Source organism: Equus asinus, chromosome 8 (assembly GCF_041296235.1).
Source record: "Equus asinus isolate D_3611 breed Donkey chromosome 8, EquAss-T2T_v2, whole genome shotgun sequence".
In the NCBI taxonomy this organism is placed as follows: Eukaryota; Metazoa; Chordata; class Mammalia; order Perissodactyla; family Equidae; genus Equus; species Equus asinus.
In genome coordinates this window covers 49,724,798-49,744,740 of record NC_091797.1, presented here as the reverse complement: position 1 = coordinate 49,744,740, position 19,943 = coordinate 49,724,798, and the positions used below count along the sequence as shown (strand labels likewise).

At 35.5% G+C, this 19,943-nt stretch overlaps 1 protein-coding gene across 14 annotated transcripts in view; it reads left to right on the top strand.

The window, feature by feature from the left end:
• The window catches only part of CDKAL1 (CDK5 regulatory subunit associated protein 1 like 1), a 612,104-nt gene that overhangs the window by 260,298 nt on the left and 331,863 nt on the right, over positions 1-19,943 (top strand). For all 14 annotated transcript variants that reach the window (XM_070515582.1, XM_070515574.1, XM_070515583.1 and 11 more), the window contains one exon: positions 6,039-6,142. In XM_070515582.1, coding sequence (XP_070371683.1) covers positions 6,039-6,142 — 104 coding nt within the window. The remainder of the gene's footprint in view (positions 1-6,038; positions 6,143-19,943) is intronic.

The following is a 19,943-nucleotide window of genomic DNA, read 5'->3' as shown; positions in this document are numbered from 1 at the left end:
ATTTCCATGGGGGATACATTTCCACCTTTATTAAGTGAGCCAGTAGGAAAGTATGATTTGGTTTCCACAGTTGATTTAAGTCAACCTATCAGCAACACATCTGTTCCATAAAGTTAGGTACACCTGGACCATGATGATGCTTAATTGTTTTCTTACAGAATTGTTTAGAACAGTCACATTAACCAACCAGTGGCCAGCAGTTACTGATCACTTACTAGCTGCAGACACTATTCTAAGTGCTTTAGTGTGTTCATTCATGTTATCAATGTTCCAAATGCATGTTTCCCTACCCTTCTCCTTCTGTTTTCCTTCCCCTTCTCCAGGCTGATATCCCGTAAGACAGATACTTTTAAGAAACACCCAAGTCAAAAATAATAGTAGCTTCAGTTAAGACTGTCTGTTAATTTATGGAGCCCTCCCTGGGGAAGAGGAGAACTAGAGAAAGGGGTCAGGAGACCTGAGGTGGGACCAGGGGGAGGAGAGAGCAGGTGCCCTGGAAGGTGCTGATGTAACTTGAGTGAATGCCAGTCGGAAGGGGGAACCACAGGTGAATGAAGTGCGGTGTCTGCCGCATAGAGTGGATCATGGAGCCACTTTTGATGAGAAGGCAGAGACAGCAGTCAGCTTTGAGAACCTGAGCAGTAGAATTTAAAAAGACAGCCCAGTGGAAGGAGGTGACATTTTGCCACAGAGCCAGCAGGAAGATGAAAAACAGAATTTGTAACAAGGATGAAATAACTGTGGATGAAAAAGTGGATGAAAAAGAAGTCTAGCCTTAGATTTCCAAAGAATGAAAGAGAGAAATGCGTGTTGTAAACAAATAGCTTCATACACAGGATGATGAGTACTGGCCATATCTTTGACTGGATATTCTACATTATGTTACATCTTTTGTTGGATGATTACCTATCTTATTATTTGTATGTGTATGTAGCTAGGATGTTTCACACACGTTTATTCTGGGGAAGCAGATGAAGTTTGAAATTTCACAGGCCTAAATTTGAATCTCAGTTATTACATGTCTTGGGCAAGCTACTTTTCTGACTCTCTCTCTCTCCCGCCACCCAGTTTTACTGAGATATAGTTGACATATGACACTGTGTAAGTTTGAAGTACAACATAATAATTTGATGTATGTATATGTTGTGAAATGCTTACCACAGTAAGTTTAGTTAACAGCCATCACCTTAAATAGTCACAGATTGTTTTCTTGTGATGAGAACTTTTAAGATCTACTTTCTTAGGAAGTTTCAAGTATACAATACAGTATTGAGAACTATAGTCACCATGCTGTCCATTAGAGCCCCAGAATTTATCTTATAACTGCAAGTTTGCACCCTTACACCACCTTCACCCATTTCCCACCCTCTCCCCCCACCTCTGGCAACCACCAATTTGTTCTGTTTCTGTGAATTTTTGGGGTTTTTTAGATTCCACATATAAGTGAGATCATACGGTATCTCTTTCTCTGTCTGACTTATTTCACTTAGCATAATGCCCTCGAGGTTCATCCATGTTGTCGCAAATGGCAGGATTTTCTTCTTTGTGTGGCCAAGTAATATTCCAGTGTAAATATTTACACGCACAAACACGCAATAGATGAAATACATATTTTTTTCTTCATCTCTTCATCCATGGAAGAACACTTAGGTTGTTTCCATGTCTTGGCCATCGCAAACAATGCTGCAATGAAAATTGGAGGTGCAGATAGCTCTTCAAGATAGTGATTTTGTCTCCTTTGGATATATACTCAGAAGTAGAATTGCTGGATCATATGGTAGTTCTATTTTTAATTTTTTGAGGAAACTTTATGCTGGTTTCCATAGTGGCTGCATCAGTTTACATTCCCACCAACAGTGCACAAGGGTTCCCTTTTCTTCAGATCCTCACCAAGTCTTCTTATCTCTTGTCTCTTTAATGATAGCCTTTCTAACAGGTGTGAGGTGATATCTCATTGTGGTTTTGATTTGCATTTCCTTGATGATTAGTGATGTTGAGCGCCTTTTCACGTTAGTGTTGGCCATTTGAATATCTTCTTTGGAAAGTATCTATTCAGATTCTTTGACCCTTTGTTGACCCTTTGTTAATAATGGGTTGTTTGTTTTTTGCTATTGAGTTGTATGAGTTGCTTATATATTTTGGATATTAACACCTTATCAGATATTATGAATCTCTTACTATGGAAAAATAATCAAATACTATGAAGCATTTATATTTTGAATTAGATATGTGGTTGCAAATATTTTCTCCCGTTTTGTAGGTTGCCGTTTCATTTTGTTGACCATTTCTTTTGCAGAGCAGAAGCCTTTTACTTTTATGTAGTCCCATTGTTTAATTTTGCTTTTGTTGCTTCTGCTTCAGATGTCATATCCAAAAAATCATTCCCAAGACCCATGTCAAAGAGCTTTTTTTCCTGTTTTCTTTTAGGAGTTTTATGGTTTTTGGTCTTATATTGAAGTCTTTAATCCATTTTGAGTTAATTCTTGTGGGTGGGATAAGTTAGTGGTCTGGTTTCATGTTTTTGCAGGTGAATATCCAATTTTCCCAGCACTGTTTATTGAATAGACTATCTTTTCTCCATTCAGTATTCTTGGCTCCTTTATCAAATATAGTTGACCGTACATGCATGGGTTTATTTCGGGGCTCAGATTCTTTTCCATTGTTGTATTTGTCTCATTTTGTGCCAGTACCATACTGTTTTGATTACTATACCTTTGTAATATAGTTTGAAATCAGGAAGTATGATGCCTCCAGCTTTGTTCTTCTTTCTCAGAATTGCTTTGGCTCTTCGGGGTCTTTTGTGCTTCCAAATGAATTTTAGGATTGTTTTTTCTATTTCTGTAACAAATGCCATTGGAACCTTGATAGGGACTACATTGACTTTATAGATGGCTTTAGTTAATTTGGACATTTTAAGAATGTTGAATCTTCCAGTCCATGGGCATGAAATATCTTTTCATTTATTTGTGTCTTCAATTTCTTTCAGTTTCAAAATTGTAGTTTTCAGTGTGTAGGTCTTTCACTTCCATGGTTAAATTTATTGCTAAGTATGTTTTTGATGCTATTGTAAATTGGATCATTTTCTTTATTTCCTTTTCAGATAAATTGTTAGTGTGTAGAAATTCTATTCCTTTCTGTGTGTTGATTTTGTCTCTTATCACTTTAGTGAATTCATGATGAGATCGCACAGTTCTTTGGTGGAGTCTTTAGGATCTTCTATATATGAGATCATATCATCTGTGAACAGAGATAATTTTACTTTTTTCTCTCTAATTCAGTTGCTTTTTATTTCTTTCCCTTGCCTGATTACTCTAGTTTCTAGGACTTAGAATACTGTGTTGAATAGGAGTGGTAAGTGTGGACATCCTTGTCTTGTTCCTCCTCTTAGAGGAAAAGCTTTGAACCTTCTACGATTGAGTGTGGTGTTAGCTGTGAGCTTGTCATATATGATCTTTATTTTGTTGAGGTATATTCCTTCAATATCCAGTTTGTTCAGAGTTTTTATCTTGAATTGATGTTGAATTTTGTCAAATGGTTCTTCTGTGTCTACTGAGATGATCATGTGATTTTTATCCTTCTTTCTATTAGTGGAATGTGGATTGATTTGTGTATGTTGAACCATTTTTGTTTCCCAGGGATGAATCTCATTTAATCATGGTGTGTGATCCTTTTAATATGCTATCGAATTTGGTTTGCTAGTGTTTTGTGGAGAATTTTTGCATCTATACTCAAGAGGGATATTGGCCTATAGTTTTCTTTGTTTTGCAGTGCCCTTATCTGGCTTTAACATCCAGGTAATACTAGCCTTGTAAATTGAGTTTGAGAGTATTCCCTCCTCTTCTATTTTTTGAAAGAGTTTGAGAAGGATTGGCATTAATTCTTCTTTAAATGTTTAATAAAATTCACCAGTGAAACTGTCTGGGCCTGGGCTTTTTCTTTCTTTGATTACCAATTCAATCTCCTTACTCATTATTGGTCTGTTCAGATTTTGTATTTCTTCGTGATTTAGTCTTGGTAGGTTGTATGTTTCTAGGAATTTATCCTCCTAGGGTGCCCAATTTGTTTGCATATAGTTATTCATAGTAGTATCTTATTATTCTTTATATTTCTGTGGTATCAGTTGTATTATCTGACTTTTTTGAAGTAGATTCTTCATCTGTGAGATGGAGATAGTAATAGCCAACTGTAGAATGGTAAGTGATGTAATGTATGTAAAACATCTAGGAAAGTATCTGTTGTTCAATCAGGGCTAAACAAAAGTGAGTTACTCTCTTAAGGAGAGGCCACAAAACAGTTTTCTCTTTCCCCTTGTTATGGGATAAATGGAAATTAAAAAGAGAAAACATACACCAACAACATTGAACTCTCTTAGCAACTCTGTTCATAAGAGTGAGGCCACAATTTGTGTTTTATTTATTTATTTACTTTTAAAGATTGTATTTTTCCTCCCAAAGCCCCCTGGTACATAGTTGTGTACTTTTAGTTGTGGGTCTTTTTGTGGGACGCTGCCTCAGCATGGCTTGATGAGTGGTGCCATGTCTGCGCCCAGGATTCGAACCGGTGAAACCCTGGGCCGCTGAAGCAGAGCATGCGAACTTAACCACTTGGCCATGGGGCCGGCCCCAGGTGTTTTATTTTTTAAAAATGTAAATGGCTTAGGAAGAAGGGAGTGTTGATTCAAGACTGTGTGATTGGTTAAACAGTAAAAATCATTTCAAAATGTATGTGTTACTTTACTTGAGTTCCATGCAAAAATTATCAGAAATTAAGCATTGTATGTTTGACTTCTGAGAACAGTGATTCACATGTATTTTAAAGTCATATATTAACAAAGTTAACATTGGCCAGATTCCATTTTTCCCAGTTTGAAGTTTTAAAGCATTTGTATAGTGATGATCTTTTAAAATGCTACTTGTTATAGCAGTTGAATCACTGAAGAGATGTTCCTTTTTGTTTTATTCAATGTTATTGAGCTTTATCTTTTTGATATAGGACTATTTTATGATGTTGTAACTGTTTCTTTTATAAGAAGATCACTTATTTAAATTGTTTTTAAAAGTTACAAGAGTAGAAGCAACATTTTAATTTTAAAAAATTCTTTATCATGTCTAAAGACTATTGGGAAATAATTCTGTTTTTTAATTTTTCAAAACTAATGTTGTCATTCTTCTTTACTTTGACTAATATAATCCTAAAGAGTATTCATTGGACTTGTTTTAATATTTTTTTCTGATTTCAAGGAATGAAAAATATCTGAAAATGTCTAAGGGTGTATTTTCATGTGAGAATGCTATGTTTCCTATTTATTTATTCTTATATCGTTAGTTAAAAGTTAAATCAATATGCTTTATCATTTATGCATATAGTATATATAATCAATACTAATATTTTAGTTTTGTGATGCGAAAGAAATGTCAGTAGTTTTAAAAAAATGTGGATCTTGAATTTCTGTTGATTACTTAATTATTGTAAGCATTTATAAACTTTATTCCTCATGAATACGTGCATTTGAAGATAGTATTATGTGATTTGCACAATCATTTTTGAATAGTTGAAACCTAAAAGAATTGCAAATTGCAAATTTCTGTGCCTGATGGAAATAAAGTAAGTATGAAGTATGGTAGCTATTTGTTTTTGTATATCTATTATATAAATTGGCAAATGTGGGGGCCTGCCCGGTACATAGTGGTTAAGTGTGCACGTTCTGCTTCAGTATCCTGGGGTTCGTCAGTTCGGATCCCAGGTGTGGACATGGCACTGCTTGACAAGCCATTCTGTGGTAGGCGTCCCACATATAAAGTGGAGGAAGATGGGCACAGATATTAGCTCAGGGCCAGTCTTCCTCATTGAAAAGGGGAGGATTGGCAGCAGTTAGCTCAGGGCTAATCTTCCTTAAAAAAGAAAAAACAGAGTATAAATTGCCAAATGTTACTAAAATAGCACTTTGGTGTATCTTTTGGGCTTTTTTTTTCTTTCCTCCCTTAAGTGTTCCCCATCTTTAACAGTTTGTGCGTTATTTCTTGCTATCATTTTAACAGGTGTCTCAACGCTTGTACCTACTGCAAAACTAAACATGCCAGAGGAAATTTGGCCAGTTATCCAATTGATGAACTAGTAGATAGAGCCAAACAGTCTTTCCAAGGTAAGAGTTTCTAGAATTGTATGTGATTTTAGTCTTCTTAATGAATTATAGTAGTCTTCTAAGTAACATTTTACTTTAGATGTATGCTGTTTTAACTTTCTGAAGAGTTTATAAATGTTTTAGCTTATCTAATAGTAGATGTTACCAGATTCAATCATTTAAGTTATAATATTCACATTACTCTTCTTTTATCAGTCTTCCATTTTCTTATGACTCTAAAGTAAGTGACATATTGTGAACTTTATCAGCCATGTTTAGACTCCATGGAAAAGACAAACAAAAATGAAATCACCTTCTGATGTATATGTTTTAAAAATAAAACACAAATTGTGGCCTCTCTCTTATGAATAGAGTTCCTAAGAGAGTTGAATGTTGTATGTTTTCTCTTTTTAATTTCCATTTATCCCATAACAAGGGGAAAGAGAAAGACTTCTGTGGACTGAGTGCAATATTTTTCAAGATTTGTACCTCTTTCTTTGGTAATTTTTGGGCCATTTAGAAAATAGAGCTCATAAGGGTTTTCAGACTTGAAAAGGGAAGGTGGATTTTGCTATCAGCCAATAAAGATAACTCTCCTTATCCACAGGTTGGACCAGTAAAGAGTGGTACTGGTAGAGAGTCCTAATGACAATAATTCTTTGTGTGACTGTCCAGCTACTTCTGAATCATCACTTGCTGGAAAATGTGATTGTCTCGGTATCTCTCAGGATGTACTAAAGACTTATCTTTAACATGAGTCACAGTAGTGTTGACACATAACTGCTTTTACCATAAAATTCCTCTTTTGTCTTTGTCTATAATATGTATATATAACATTGATGTGTGTTTATACCCAACATGAGATAATCTGTTGTCTGTGGGTTAATAGTTTTGGCAATGTGCTTTTCCTTTTACCAGGTAACTTGGAGTGCTACTTTCAGTACTTCACACCCTGAATCTTAGAAAGTATGAGTTCCAAATACATTTCTCTATTTAGTCTATGTAAAGCTTTTATCAACATGAATTTTCAATGCTTTTTATAAGAGAGTAAAATACCCCTAATTGATTTATTAACACCTCCCAACAATTTTTTTTCTACTTTTATATTCTTAACTCAGTTCCCTCCTCTGTTTATATTCACCTTATATTGAACAAGAAATAAAAGGAAGCTCATTGACTCTTGCCAGTGTTCTGTTTGAGAGTCAGGTAATTATATAATCTGAGGAAAAGTCTGGATGGCTGTTTTCTACAACGTGACTACTTTAAGGATTTTTTAGAGAGAACATAAATTTGCACAGAAACCTAATCTGTTTGAAAAATGATATTCTTGCTGGCCCTGTTAATTGGTGTTTGTTTTCCCATGTATCTATCAGATAATGAGGATGTTAAAGCTATGTGATCTATCCACCAAACACTACAAATTGGAAGTCATACAAATTAGTTCCTTTGAGGTACTTTTTCAACATTATTCATTTCTACGTACAACTACATAACTTTTAAAATTTTTCTCATTTTACTCTGAAAATTTATTTTAAAAAATATGAAACTGTTAAATCACCATGTAGAAATGAAAGCCACATGGCTCCTTTGTATCTATCCTCACCTGTAACCTATACGTAACAGTTTGATACGATGGCTTCATGACTCAATAAGGACACATTTGTGTGTTATATGTGACTTGAGAAAAAGGAAGAAAAGAATAAATCTAGTTTTTATAAACCGATTATAGAATTGTTCTAAAGATATCCAGTTTCGCTCTCTGACTTATCTTTAGAAAAGCCCTCTGAGCAACAGAGGTGCAGTGTGTTACTGCTTGTAGACTCTAGTTGTTATTAACATTGCCATATCCAAGGAGGTTCAGCCAGTTAAGGTGAGTGATTCAAAGACTGTATCAGAGGTTAGCAGTGACTTAGTGGCTATTTATAGAGAAAGCCTTTAAAAGATTTATTTAGTATTACTTTAATCATCATCTGTAGATTTTATATATATATATATGCCTTTTATTCCCACTCATAGAATGTTTGCAATCTAAAGTTTTTCTCTTGTCTTGTTAGCTGTATATTAGAGTTAAAACTGAATGCAGTTTTTGGACTGGTGAGCTCATTTGATTGATGTGTGGTACTCTTACTAAAATATTAAGGTCATAACTTTCTAGGTAAGCCAATGTGCAAGGGAGCATTCAGAAGAGATTCTGACATAATCATGAAATCATTCTGAATGTAAAATGGTTTCCCAGAGCATTGAAAACATGCTGGCTATACATCCAGCTGCCAGAAAATAAGAAAGGGAGCTCATTAACTTTTGAATAGATAGCATTAAAGTCAAAATTATTTATATTTTTAAATGGAAACTTTATCTTTTACCAAAAAATATATATATTTAATTTCTGTTTAATTGGTTCCCTAGCTTTTTTTTTCTTTTTCTTTCACTTAACCTAGTCCCCTTGACACATTCATTGACTATTTTTGCCTTCTCACTGTGTTCATCGTTTTTGCGGCAGTTCTGCATTTAAGTGTAAGATTTGCCGGGTAGCCTCTGGGTATCTTCTCATTGTTCTAACAGACTCTTGGGAAACTTTCCCCCTTACTTCCTCACCTCTGCTAAGATTCGGGTTTTAAAAATTCCTAGGCATAACAGTGTTTGGGGCTGGGGTTTGACATGGTTGCATTTTAGATATCTAGAAAAACATGTCAAGCAATGACCAGGACTTTGTTGGGGCCAGAATGAATTTACAAGCTAGTGTTTTCTAGGATATTTGTATTGATTTTTCTCTAGCAGCTAATCAATCAGTTTCAGTTGTGTAAGTGATGGAGCAAAGCTTTTTAAGTGTGCTGGGTGAGTGGTGTGGAAACAACACCTTTCACTGCTGTCTCTGGAATCAAAATGTAGAGATGATGGATGAGCTGTTTCTATAGCTATCGTGTGCTTTTCTAGATCTCATTTGTGTGTTGCTACTTTTTTTCTCCCTCATAAATCTGAAAAAGACCCACAAGATAAGTGGCATAAAACGCTTATGGAAAGGTAAATAAATTAAGATGAAATATTCAAAGCAGGGAGGAAATTTCTTGATGCGTAGTGATTTCAGTATTAATGTTGGAATTTAAAAAAAATGAATTTTGTTCAAGACTTGCAAAGATACTGTCTTCTGTGTATAAGATTAATTATGAAATGCAACTGGAAAACATTGCTTCCTGCCCTTTTAGATAGGAAAGAATATGAGCAATATTTGATTTTTCTGGTGTATAAACTTTATATCGTTGAGTCGTATGGTTTATATCAAGCTGCATTTGATTACCTTTAGTAATAGTCACTATATATTGATTTTGATCTAAGATTGAAAAGAGACTAATAATTGTATCCTCTTAATTTGTATGGCAGTTATTTAAATGTCTTCTTTATTCCTTTATCTTTTCATTTGTGCTGTGTTCAAATAAAATTGAGAAATCTATTTCTTCTGTAGCATTAATAATGTTAATTTACATTTGTTATACATTGTCAACTTCCAAAAAGGATTTTAGGCAGCTTACATTAGATGATTGTATGTAATAGACCATGAAAATAAAAGTTGTATAAAATGCTGTATTGTGTTTAGAAGAGGGAAAATGATTTTACCAACTGGTGAATCCAGGCTCTGCAGGAGAATAAGGAAATCAGGCGAGTCATATAATTTGATATGAATGTGTAAAAGGAACTGTATAGTTTATGATGAGAGATGTACATGTTTCTAGGCTGTTAAAACTAAGAAGAATTATTTTCATATGTCCTTTCCTAAGAGACATTGAATAGTCTAATATAAATGCCTTTAGCTGGTAATATATAGAAATTGAAAATATAGTCTCTACGTAGCCTTTTCTTTTGTTGATTTTTACAAAGCCCAAAAATGTAATATTAAAATGTAACTCTTAAAAGAAATTTCAATGGGAAAGCTAAATAAATGTAATGTACATAGTACATGTAACTTGATAGGGGGACCTGATGTCTAAATATGTATCAGATATTCAATTTAAATAAGCTGAGGTTATCTCTTTGCTTTCAGAGAATGTTAGTTAGGGCTGTCTATGACAAAGCAGGGTATAATTTACCTGGCCTTTGCCTATTCAGATCTTTGAGTTTCTAAGTCAGTGGTGTTCAAACTTTTCTTAGCAGTAAAAGGAAACTTTCTTCAAATGAAATTTGAAAAGTGAAAGCAGAACTACCATGATTGAAGTAGAGGCGGGGCCCTGTTTAATGAGCCCTTACCTCTGAGGTTTTTCCTCAGAAGCTTTAGGATCCAGCCTGTATTGCCTCGTTTAGATTAGTATTTCTCTGGTGTATTCTTTAACACGCCATTCCAGGGGTGGCGGACATTTTCTTAAAGGGCTAGATAGTAAATACTTTAGGCTTTGTGGACTATAAGGTCTCTGTTGCAACTGTTCATTTCTGCCCTTGCGGCAGGAAAGCAGCCATAGGTAATACGTAAATGAATGGGCATGGCTGTGTTCCAATAAAACTGTATTTATAATAGGAGATATGAATGAAAGGGTTCAGTGGTCAACTTCAGGGATAGCTAACTTAAATAAGACTATGGCAGAACTTCCTGCTGTCTCTAATATGCTAACAAGTATCATAAATCCATAAAAGAAGGATATTGTGTTTAGGAACTAATGTTGATCTAGAATAGATCAGTTTTCTCAGTCTAGCTGTTCATTTTAGTCACGTGGCAATTTTATAAGACCAAAACCAAACTTAGGTCTCTGTCCCATTCCTGACAAATGCATCACAGTTTCTGTGGATGGTGGGCTCTGCATTTTCTAAAATATGGGTGATTCTGATATATAGCTGGAGTTAACTATAATTGAGAACCATTAGTTGAGATGATTTTTTGGTTGAAGCTATAAAATGAACTGACCATCTCAACTTCTAGAGGGACTGTGAGGAGGAAACCCTGGTTGATTAGTAAAGAATGAGCCAAATGGGGGAGGCTGGAGGGGCAGCGCAGTGTCAGTTGCTGACACCACCCTGATAGTTGGTGGATGGTTTCAGAATCCAAGGGTGCTTATTTAAGTTCAAAAGCTTGATGATTTTATCCCCAAGGTATCATAAGAAGGTCAACTGACATTTACTGAGGTTTTACTGTGCTGTGTGGGAATTAAAAAGATGGAAAAGACGTAGTCCTTGTCTTCAAGGAGCTCTTCCTAGTTTAAAAGGACAGAGAGTAACAAATCGGACTAATAAAAATTAAAGTACTAAGTACTAAAGTATTAAGAAAAATCATTGAGCCTTTTAACTTAAATAAGCACCTTTGGATTTTGAAAACATCCATTACCTATATAGGGTGGGGTCAGAAAATTGACAACGGTTGTGTTGCCCTTCCGCCTTCCCTAACTCTGAACATTCTTTACTGATCCACCAGCATCTCTCCTCAGAATCCCTTTCAATCAGAGTTCGTGGTAGCCACTGCGATTTGATTATGCTTAGTATTCTAGATGAAATCTGCTTGCCATTCTGAATCTGGAGGTTTACGTGATGCAATCACATGGTTGATTACGTCTGCCAATAAGATAGGGAGGCTAGTGGGTAAGAATTGCTGATAATTGAGCAAACAGCTTATCCTTGCAGTGGGAAACAAGGATGCAGTCCCGAGGCTGTTTTACAGAATGACATTTGTTCATAATTCACTGAGCTTTCATAGTTCAGAGTACATATAATGCAAAGTACAGAAAATTTGGAACTTCCAGGAATACCTTTTTGTGTCCATCTTTAGGAAAAGTAGAGTGTAATCAATCTCCCACTGTTGTTGGTGAGTTTTTTCTTTTTACTCTGTTGTGTTCCACAAAACAGCCTGCAAATATGTAAGCAAGAGTAAAAAATATATAAAATAATGAGACCCTGGGAAAACAAATGAGAATAGGTAAGTCAAGACTTGGTGTGGACTTGGAACATGGGAAGGTAGGTGTAGTCATAGATGCAGTTTTGACTCTGAACTATTGAAAGCTTATTGTCAATAAGGAAGAAAAACCCCAGCTTAGCATTAGATTTAAAAGAAACTTTTCACATGTGAGATCATCAAGGGAGTACTGAGAGATGTAGTAGGTCTCAACAGCATCCCTTTAACAAAAGTCACACACTTTGTTTCTTAAAGTTGTATATTTTGGCATTCCTTGTTAAAACTTCCAGCTGTGCCCTGAAAAGCATTTAACACTCTGAAAGGATTTCTTGGGAGGCTAAGACAATACATTCCAAGTGTTTGTGACTCGCTAGTGATCCGGCCCCACTTCTGTAGCCATTGGGTGCCACAAAGGAATCCCGCGACAGAGGCTAACAGCTTAGGGATTTGCAGACCCTAGGTCGTTTTGTGAGATGATACATCGGAGTGTATACATCAGGAAGAAAATATTAGAATTTGTGTTTATTTGTATTTTCTCATCCTTTAAAATTTTCTTTCTTTTGTATATGTTTTATGTTGTACATTATATGTTAGTACAATAGTACATGAACATAATAAATATACATTTATGGGGATGCATTCTTAAATTTTTTGACTGATTCAAGAAAGTGATTTTTCAAAATATGGGAACTACTGAATTAGAGGAACAAATAGCTTTCCCATTTCCCACTATCAACCTAATTTTTTCAGCCAGGCATTTGGTTTGAGTAGGGCAGCAGAGTTCTGTGCTATCAAGGTCCTAAGGTGCCCACATTCTGTTTTGACTGAGTACAAATTCATCTGGTATTGAGATCAAATAAGCAAATAATGAAATTTATGCTCTTTGGAGGAAAACTAAAGTACTTGATGAAGACTCTTGCCGTGCATCTCTGCTCGAAGGTAGAGAGACTCTTCATTCTCTGTAGCACACGTTCCCTTTTCCTTCCATCTGTGCTTTCGGTCATTGGAAGACTGAGCCAGTAGGGCATGGGTCAGGCATATGTGACAGTGTGTATATGGGTTCAGTAGGTGCTCGATAAATGTTGAATGAGTGGCTAATCCTGAATGGATTATGCCTGATGAAATTCCGCATGCGACTTGAAACCTGTAATGCACATAACCTGGAAAAGCTATATTTCTAAAGTGGGCAAGCGATATTGCTTAGTTTCTGCTGCTCTTCAGGCAAAATTGAATACTGTGTCTTATAACCCAGGCTTGATTTTTATGACACCAGATGTTTAGTGATGGCAGCTTTCCGAGATTTGCAACAGAGAAATAATTTACTTTTGGAATTATTTCCTGATAGTTGGTGGGTATCTATTATTTCACTAAATGGGTATATCCACTTAGGTCCACATTTGTAGTTATATATAAATACATATTTGCTTTGATATTTTTTCTTTCACTAAACAGAATTATGAACAATTTTTGGTGACAAGGGGACAAATGTTAACTAAGGGCTTGCTTTCAGAGTTTGAACTGAGGCTGATCTGTCTCTGGGATCATTTTGGTGAACTTTAAAGGCTGCAAGTTAGTTTTGGAAGGTTATTTAATGGAATTTTAATAGCCCTGGAAAGATGTGAAAGTGATACTGCTACCTGGTGGTTTGTAAACCTGACCTTTGTGAGATGTTTTCTGGGCAAAAGTACTACTTTGAGATGCCAGCAGCTTTTATTGATTCTGCAGAGTCTGCAGTTTTCTAACACTGGCTGTCAATTCATTCCAGCTGAAAAATTATTAAGTTTCGTCTCATGCTTGTGTGGATATTAAATTGCAGTAAACATGCTTGCACAATGTCAGGTATGACGAGCACAATTTTCTGCATAAAAAAAATGTTAGTACAACCTTGGCTTTTCTGCAGAGGTTATAAATTTCTGTATTTCTTTTTATTTGTTGCTCTTAGTTATATTTTTTTATTTCTCTTGGTGAGTTCCAACACATTTCTTGTTATTTGTAATATAAGAAAGAAAAATTCTATTTATATTGTTGACTTTAAAAAATATGCCCGTTAGGGTGGCTGGTCTGATGGCCTAGTGGTTAAGTTCGATGCCCTCCACTTCAGCAGCTTGGGTTTGGTTTCTGGGTACAGATCTACAGGGCTCATCAACATCCATGCTGTGGCGGCGACCCACATACACAATAGAGGAAGATTGACATAGATGTTAAATCAGGGCGAATCTTCCTCAAAAAAAAAAAGCCTTTTAGTCCATCATTTCTGGTAATGTCAACAAAGGAAGGATGAGAACCTGGAGGTAAGAGGATTTAACTAGTGAAAATATAACTGGAGATGAAAGATCTGATGAAAGAACGAATTGAATGAATAAGGAAAGGAAGGAATAATTAGCTGATCATACACTCCACATAGATCTTTTTGATTTGTCAAATTTTAGTTAAGGAAGGTGAATGGTGGTGAGATAGTAATCATTTATAGAAGTGGGTCTTAACCTTTACTATCTCTGAGAATGGCCTCTGCACCTTTAGAGTGTGGGTTTAAAATGCAAATGCAGTCATCCCTCGGTATCTGCAGGGGATTGGTTTCATGGCGAGCCCCCCTCCCCCCGCTGATACCAAAATCTGAAGTTACTTAAATCCCTTAGTAGGCCTTCAGTTTCCACTGGTTTGGCATGTGCTGAGGGCGAGGGCCAGCTTCCCCTTTCAGTTGGTCTGCTATAAGCTCAGGAATTTGCATTTTCAAATGAATCACTCAAAATGATTGAGATACAGGTGGTGTGAGGGCCACTTCTAGAAATTTTTTTCTAGAGGATTTTCTTTATTAAATATACCAAGTCATTTGATCAAGATATTCAATGGAAGTAGAGAAAAAACATACTGTTAATGTGTGGAAATAAGCTAAAACTCTGGGCCTATTTTTCCCCTGTAGTTGATGCAGTGTGTAGACCAGCTCCATTCCATTTTTCCCACACCAGGCCTTTCATCAGATTGTTTTGGGGAGTTTTAAAATACAGATTCCTAGGTTCCCCCTCAAAAGATTCTGATTCTGTAAGCTAGGCTAAAGCCTGGGAATGTTTGTTTTAAAAGCCTGGATCTTTTTTTTTTTTTTTTAAAGATTTTATTTTTTCCTTTTTCTCCCCAAAGCCCCCCGGTACATAGTTGTGTATTCTTCGTTGTGGGTTCTTCTAGTTGTGGCATGTGGGACGCTGCCTCAGCGTGGTCTGATGAGCAGTGCCGTGTCCGCGCCCAGGATTCAAACTAACGAAACACTGGGCCGCCTGCAGCGGAGCACGCGAGCTTAACCACTCGGCCACGGGGCCAGCCAAGCCTGGATCTTTTTTGAGGTCTAGTTCTTTCTGATCTATAAGGTTGTATTGATTTTTCCTTCTTTTAAGTATTATTTTTTTGGTACAGTTTGGATTGGGCTTTTCAAAGCAGAATATCACAGTGTTATAATTAGAAGAACAAAAGGGCATTTAACTACCGTAAACATGTCTTATAAAACACATATGCCTATATTGTGGAAATAACTCTTCACTATGTATCAACATGAAAGCTGTTTGTTTTTATAGGAATAGAAAAAATATGTAAATTTGTGTACTTGGAAAATATCTTTATTTCCTTGAAACAAGATATATCTTTGTGTATTTCTCTTTCATTGATAAGAACAAATTTAAGAAATGCCGAATCTCTATTATAATGGAAATCTACATTTCTACTAGCTTGGAAAACACTTAATTTTGATACATTTGCATGATGGAGTATTATGCAGTTATGAATAATAATGTTTACAAAGTTTATAGTAACCTGGAAAATGTTGTTTCATAACTTTGATTAAAAAATGCTATAAAATCATATGTACTATACAATCACAATATTTTTAAAAGGCAGTAAGCAAAAAGAGTTAAGTGCAGAAAAAAAGGTTAAGCCCTATGGCTGAGTGGTTAAATTCGTGCACTCTGCTTCGGTGGCCTGGGTTTTCACCAGTTCGGTTCCTCGGAGTGGACGTGACACCATTCATCAGGCCATGCTGAGGCAGCGTCCCACATGCCACAACTAGAAAGACCTGCACCTAAAATATATAACTATATACTGGGGGGCTTTGGGGAGAAGAAGAAGGAAAGGACAAAAAAAAAGATTGGCAACAGGTGTTAGCTCAGGTGCCAATCTTTAAAAAAGGAAAAAAAAAGATTAAGCTAAAATATTACTTTTGTTGGAGGGACAAAGAGTATATTAAAAATTTTTCTGCTTTTAGTATTTTCTAAATTTTCTATAAGTACATATCCCGTTAGTTAGACTACATGAACAAAATACACTTCTTTTAATGGCACATTAAATTATCAGAGTTTTTCAGTATCAAAAATTAAATTACATATATTTGAAATAGAATCACTTTTTATTACTTGAATAAGATAGGAAATAATCAATCTGGGGAATCAACAATTCTTGTTTTCTTTAAATACCACATGGAAAGGATAGACCCCTTCCACATTGACTGCCAGCTTGGTCAGGGGTCCTGCTTTGGCCAATGGAACATTAGAAAGCATGCTGCATGCAGAGGTTTGATAAGCACTTGCACACTAGGACTTATTCTTATGGAATGTAGCTTGGAGCCCAGAGCCACCTTCTCAGGAAGTCCGGCTACCCTACTGGCAATATCATATGGACAGAGAAATGCACAGCCAGTTCACGGATATTCTAGCTTCCCAGCCAAGACTCCAGACATGTAAACAAGGAAGCCATATTGAATGTTCAAGCTACCACACTGATCAAAAGGCCAGCCCGGCTGAGCCTAACCCAGACTGCAGAGTTGTGAGCAATAATAAATTATTGTTTTAAGTCACTAATTTTTTGTATAGTGTGTTATGCAGCAATAAGTATATTGTGTTAGATACTTTTTAAGTGTATTTTAATACTAAAATGTCATAATGCCTTTATTATGTTTATAATAACTTTTAAGATTAGCCAAATATATCCAGGATTGTTTCCCATTAAACTAAATACAGTGGTAGTAATAGGGTTATGGTTTAAACAATTACTGGCATATCACCAGGAACTGTTAAGCAAAGAGAAAGCTAAAAATCACAATCTAGTAGGCAAGGCATTACATCACTAAGAGCAGTGATCCAGATAAGCCTAAAGTACTAAGGCATTTTGGTTAAGAACAGAATAGGTTCGTTTCCATAGTTTGTTAGCTCTGCGGCCTTAAGGAAGCTGTTTATTCTCCCTCAGCCTCAGTTTTCCCATCTGAAAAATAGGAATAAAACATACTTATTAGGTAATCAGCTTAATAATTAAATGAGATTACATAATGCTAAGTCTGTGATACTTGGAGAATACTACTAAATTGTTGTGTATTATTGTTCTTAGCAATAGAATAAAAGGGCAAGAAAGAGGAAGAGGAACAGGTGAAAATAAGTCGCTACCTGTGAAAATGCTGTTGCCATTTTACTTTACTCCCTTTTTTTTCTTTCCAGCTCTATTCTGTGTGTTTTTGTGCATATACCCACATGTTTTCAGATGCCTATGCCAGGACTACTTTTAAGAAGAAACACTGGACTATAGATGTGCTTCTCACATTTTAAAATGCATCCAGAGCACCTGGAGATTTTGCCTCCATGCAGATTCTATTTCTGTAGGTCTTGGGGTGAGGCCGGAGAACCTGCATTTTCAAAGCTGCCACTCCTTGGATCACACTGAGTAGAAAGGGCCTATAGGGTAATAATGATTTCATGACCCTTCATATTTTGATCTTAAATTTCCTTTTCAGTCATCATCTTGCACTGTTGTGCGCACAGAATTTGTTCTTCAATCACACAGAATGTTTTCTTCAGACATCTAGGATAGTGCCTACCAGCTTTAGTTAAAGTGATTTATTTAAATGTTTTTATCCTCCACTTTACCTCCTCTATGTTAAGTACTGTTTGGTTCTTACTTATCTTGATATCAAAATTAATGTTCAGTAAACGTTTTTCAAATGCATACATGCTTGCCCTTATGATTCTTCTAACTGTAGACTGGAAACTTCATCTTTCGCCTTACCAGCCGAAAGTAGTGAATGTTCTCAGAATAAACCTTCCAAATGTCTGGCTGTGGATCTTGGAGTTTGAAGGAATAGTCAGCCAGTACTCTTGATTGGTAGTGAGAGAAGGATGGATTGTTCACAGATGTGAGGTAATTTAGAGAGGATAATATAGATTGAGCCCAGTTAAGACTGTTTATTTTTGTGAATATTAATATATACCCATACTATATTATATAAGCAAATAATGGCAAACTAGATAATATTTGAAACAAAGTGAATGCTTTACATAGGAAATGTTGAAGAAAAGTGCAATTAAAAAGATAATATCTGTTTTCTTTGAAAAATTGGGTTGCTACATATTGTATACAAGTGAATTCAATTCTGTTTTTACATCTATATTCAGTCTGGTTACATCTGTGCTTTATTTTTCAGACTTGAAATAATTTATATACAGTGGTCTGACCTTCATTTACAGTTGTACTGACATGAAGATGTAATTCACTATGTAATTAGCTTTAGTAAAAAAAGAAGGGGTGGGAGAAATTTGGCACTATGGTTAAGTGGAGAATAAATTGAATAAAGATATTTAAAATAATTTCTCTAACTGTATTAGCCTGGCATTTGAATGTTTCCAGCATTATTATTTCTGCAACTAAATTTTCAAATGGTAAGTCCTTTTTGTAAATTCATAAATATTGTACCCACATGGAAAATATGCCTTTCTCTATGAATTTTGAAAATCTGTAATGTTTTTGCTCAGACTAACATTTTGCATTTTATTGTATATTTCTTGACTTAAAATGATGACATTAACGTAGCCTATTTTGAGTAAATATAAGAGAATGGTTGAGTTTTTTTCCTAGCACATTAACCAAAGTTGGTGTGCAATTTGGTCTTGTTATCACTATTATTTGTTTATTTAACGAACATTTGTCAAATACCTATTAAGTGGAGGATTTATGATACTGAAATGCCGTTTACATTTTGCATTTTCTGTAGTGGATGCTGGAACATTAGGAGAAGCAATTTGTAATTTTTAAGTATGACTATAGCAAGTTATGAAACAAATATGTATTTTTCTTCAGTAAAATATAGAACTTGCTAAAATATAAGGTACTACTTAAAGATGACTGGCTTGTTCAGAATAATTTAAATAAAAGGAAAACTAAATGGAAACTTGGACTAATGTATTTTAGGTAAGACAAGATATTTCTCAAATTGGATATCAGCTAATTGTTGACATCCAGTCATGATTCAGCCACCATATTGCTAACTATTCCTGAGCATAGACTCCAGAAGCAAAATTGCCATCTCCAGGAAATAAAAATTTATTTTATATGCTGCATAGTATTTATTATATTCTGTCACCAAAAACCATAAAGTAGAACCTTTGCCCATCACTAATTTTATTCCTTGTTTTATTTTCATTCTTTTTTTTTACTTGTGACAGTGGTTTTTTTTCATTGAATACAAGTCTGATTATAAACATAATTCAGATGTTATGCTCTTTTATGGGCACTTATATTAATAAAATTGTCTAAGAAGTGGGTATCAAATAATTTTCTTTGTGCTTTTGCATCTACTTTTCGTTTCATCCTTGCATTCGCCTGGTGAATTCCAGCTGCTGGTGCTCCTTGTCCCTGTGTTACTGAAGCCCAGAGAGGTTACACTGCAAGTCTGAGGAAGGGTATTAAAATAGAGATGTCCTGATTGATGGGCCAGTGCACTTTGCACTGTAGCATGCTGCCCTTCAGGGGAAATGTTTTGCTCAGATACTTGATATTGCAAATGCGTTGGTTGCTATAGTGCAATTTAGTATATTATGATAACTGGGGTCATTTTATCAGCTGAGATCAGTTTGAGAGAACCCTTAGTGGAACTGCAATCATAATGTTCTTGAATGGTGGCACTGACACATTTCACAGGCCTTCAGTTTCATT